Source organism: Cynara cardunculus (assembly GCF_001531365.2).
Source record: "Cynara cardunculus var. scolymus isolate 2C chromosome LG 12, CcrdV1, whole genome shotgun sequence".
In the NCBI taxonomy this organism is placed as follows: Eukaryota; Viridiplantae; Streptophyta; class Magnoliopsida; order Asterales; family Asteraceae; genus Cynara; species Cynara cardunculus.
In genome coordinates this window covers 30405420-30409215 of record NC_037539.1, presented here as the reverse complement: position 1 = coordinate 30409215, position 3796 = coordinate 30405420, and the positions used below count along the sequence as shown (strand labels likewise).

Here is a 3796-nt window from a genome sequence, read left to right as displayed (position 1 = left end):
CCGTATAGTGCGGTATAAACAATAAAAACCATCATATCGCGAAAGTTTCAAACTGTACAGTTTGGTTTGGTAAGGGCGGATTATGTGGTTTAATTGGATGGTAAAATGAATCGAACACCCAATAGAAAGGGGTTTGTTGAAGAGTTGCAAATTTACAAGAGAAGTCATAACGTTGCTTTATCCATATTGCTTGATGTTTCTCGTGTTACCTACATTGTATGGTGGATCTTAAGTCAAGTTTGAACTCTTAACGAGTAGAATTGAACTCTTTGTTCATTCTCAGCGAGTTCAATGATGAACTCGCCTTTGATATCACTTGCATTTAATTTGAAAGAAAAAGTGAGATAAAACATGGATTGGAAGTCATGTGCAAGTGCCGGCAGGTTTTATAGTCATTTTTTTCTAGATCATTTTGTTAGTTACCTTTTTCGTACATTTTTTTCTCATTTAATTTTATAGCATAAATTACATAGTTTCCATGTTCAATTCTATCATGTTTCATGCATTTTTCCTACCTTTTTATTTAATTTTTATCTTTTTGATGTCTATTACTTTGTTGTAGGTATATTCATGTTTTTGCAAGTATTTTCAGTGTGCAGGTGTGTGTGCACTCGACAAAGAGAACAAGCAAGGAAATGCAAGTGGTGTAGGAAACATAAAAAGATGAAGAAAAGGTGTTGAGTAATTAAACTGTGCGACCGAGAGCAAGAGGAATTCTAGAAAAAAGAAACGAATATGAAGAAAAGAGCATTCATACGATGTGTAAACTCCGAAGCTTCATATCGCCCTTGCTTGCACTCATTTATCATAGACTAGTGGCCGGACATATCAGCGGTTTTAATTTCTTTACCCATGGTTTTCTTTTTTCATTTTGAGTTTTCACATAAATCTTGTTATCTCTTGTATCTTTATTTACTTGTACTATATCTCTATTGATTGCTATATATGTTGTTTTATTTGCTTACTATTTTGTTTGACATTGTTGTTGGGTACAAAAAGTTGATTAGATCCTTGTTTGGATAACAATATTTTATTTACTTATTATGTTTTCAAATCATATTAATTCGTTTCTTTTTTTCTAAACAAACAATCATTCTTGCATAAATGACTTGCATTCACTATAACAAAATCAGGTTTATAGGGCACTCTCAAATTCTAAACGTTCTAATGGACCTCTTTATAGGACTTAGTTTATAGGAGAAAAAAAAATAAAGTGTCATATCTAGAAGTGTTGTCGTATTAAGTTTATATGATGTTTTTAGACACTTTATTTTGATATCAATTGATGTCGTAATAAGTTTTTTAGATACTTTTAATATAAAGCGTCTCATTATCAACTTTATAGGACACTATTTGAAAAACTGTCCTATAAAAGCAAGTGTCCTATAAAAAATTGAGTTTATAGGACAATTTCTCAAAAGTGTTCTATGAAGTTGCTAATGCGATACTTTGTATTAAAAATGTCCTCAAAAACTTGTTAAGACGCCCAAAAGCATTATATAAACTTATTACAACGCCTTTAGATAAGACAATTTATATTTTGGTCTTATATATAAATAAGTCCTATAAAGTGGCCACTTAGAGATTTGGGGTGTCCTATAAAACCAATTTTATTGTAGTGATTTAAGATATGGATCCCTTAAATATAACTTTGACTTAAACTTGCACTCTTCATTTCATGAAAAAATATCAAAGGTACATTGAATTCAAAACAATCACAATAAAACACAATTAAGAGGGTAGGTTATAATGTAGTAGTATATATATATATGATTAAATGTGGCAAAATGTAGTATATAAGTTTAAAGCTGAGCCAATTGACTGATATCCATGGGATGAGCGTCGGACGACGACTGCGCTCTGTAAGATCTCCTGCCAACGATCACGTTCGCAGCTTCACCGGGGTGAAAAGCATCCCAAAACAGATGTTCATCTCTATTTTGGCATGGTGTTTGACCAGGAAGACAAGTGATTTGCCCGTTGTTCTTTCCCACTCCACAACATCCAGCATTCGTCACCGTGAAACCTAATCAAACAACAAAAACCAAATTGATTAATTCCTTTAAAAACGTCATCCAGCGATCAATATGGAGAAAACGGCCAGAATTTGAAAGCATATATTATACCATAAGACTGAGGGCTGTTGATCAAGTCTTGGAAAATGTCGTAATTGTTGATGTAGATGAATTTAGCATCTGGCAGATCTCTGTTGAGGTTATCCACAAGAGACAGCAGCTGATTGTTGAACAGTTGGTTTGCAGAGTTGATTTTCTCGACACATGTAGATCCATCTTCACTGTTTTGAGCCAGTGCATTTGGACTACACCCAATCTGTCCTACCCCATTCAGCACAACTTTCCTTGCTCCATAGTTATACAATTCCTGCAACATTCATTTTTCTAAGTACCCGCATAACCAAACTCGCTACAATCATTATAAGACGTTAAATATGTTTAAATGTCATAATAGATTACATCATATGACTTTATATATATATGTATATATATATACATGCATGCATGCTTCTTTTACTTCATTTTATACATAATTTAAGGTAAGAACAGTTCTACTTACTCTTATTAGCTGGGAATATTGTTGAATGAGAACAGTGGCATACTGCTCGGGTGTATATTGACTGCTAGTTTGGTAGTAATTCGGCATGAAATAGTTATTAAGGTAATCGTTGCTTCCCAATCCAACCGAGTATATGCATTGTCGAAGATAATTCGCAGCTGAATCTTCGTCTCCGAGTATATCCACCACTTGTGATACCGTATTTTTATAGTTATTAACCTGCCCGCCAAAGCTAATTCGCGCACCCTACAAAACATATACGATTTCTTCATATAAATTTCTGAAGAATTATTTCAGAAATGTGACTGTAAAACGTGACAAAATGCTTACCAATTGTTGGCCAGTTTCGTCTCTGATTCCTGCGGCTGCTGAAGCATAATTCACACCGTTAAGGATCTCACGGCCCCTTGCATTTGCGTATGGCGGAATATAATCATTGAAGCCCAGAAGCTCAGCTGCAGATTGAGGAAATCAGTTGGAATTTACTGGTTTTTAACCACGATGATTATAATGGTAAAAAGTGTAACAAGAGTGAAAGAGAACACCAAAGCATACCAACAGCATCAACAACTGTTTTGCCATTGGAAAACCTTCCGGTTGGACCATCAGGGAAATCAATGCCATAAGGCAAGTAATTGGCTCGAGCCAACGAAGCAATTCCATTATTATTCCCATTATCGACCAATGAATCACCAAATATAAAGTAACATGGAACTTGAGGGTCGCCATTAACCCCAAAAGATACCATTTTCAATGCCAAGATCGTTGCCATTACATGCATAACCAACCATCCCTTTTGCTCACTTGCCATTGCTATAATTGCAGAAGATGTAGTATAAAGAACAAAAGCTCAAGAGAAAAGGTAAATTAAGTGTGTGACGAAATTTAATGTCAAGATTGTTGCCTATATATATACGCTAACACAGTGTGTGTGTGTGTGTGTTTGTAAAATGAAGATGACGACAACGACTCTTGTCTTTATGATGTTCTACAGTTGGGAAGTTGGATGGAAACATTAATTTCACGCGGAGATAATGTGTGTAGGATTCAACTGTAAGCACAGGTTTTTCTGGAGATATCCGGAGAGTGTATTTTCATCTTTAATTATATATATATATATATATATATATATATATATATATATATATATCTTACATTTCCAAATCCCAAAACCACATTCAATACGTGAAATTTTTTGTGGACCCACATCACGTTTTCATAA

At 34.3% G+C, this 3796-nt stretch overlaps 1 protein-coding gene across 1 annotated transcript; it reads right to left on the bottom strand.

The window, feature by feature from the left end:
* Window positions 1–1651: 1651 nt before the first annotated feature.
* Window positions 1652–3454, bottom strand: LOC112522607 (GDSL esterase/lipase At4g18970-like). Its single transcript, XM_025131845.1, has 5 exons — window positions 3130–3454; window positions 2905–3029; window positions 2575–2820; window positions 2127–2382; window positions 1652–2026 (listed from the first exon to the last, which is right to left on the bottom strand). Exons 1-5 carry the CDS (start codon window positions 3383–3385, stop codon window positions 1803–1805), a joined length of 1107 nt encoding a protein of 368 aa, XP_024987613.1. The 5' UTR covers window positions 3386–3454; the 3' UTR covers window positions 1652–1802.
* Between the last annotated feature and the right edge of the window lie 342 nt (window positions 3455–3796).

Excerpts from the sequence above, each read along its gene's own strand:
- LOC112522607 (XM_025131845.1), bottom strand. The coding sequence starts at position 3,385 with ATGGCAAGTGAGCAAAAGGGATGGTTGGTTATGCATGTAATGGCAACG. Across the intron at positions 3,030-3,129 it reads AACAGTTGTTGATGCTGTTG|CTGAGCTTCTGGGCTTCAAT; the intron begins GTATGCTTTGGT and ends CTCAATCTGCAG. Across the intron at positions 2,383-2,574 it reads AATATTCCCAGCTAATAAGA|GAATTGTATAACTATGGAGC; the intron begins GTAAGTAGAACT and ends TGAATGTTGCAG.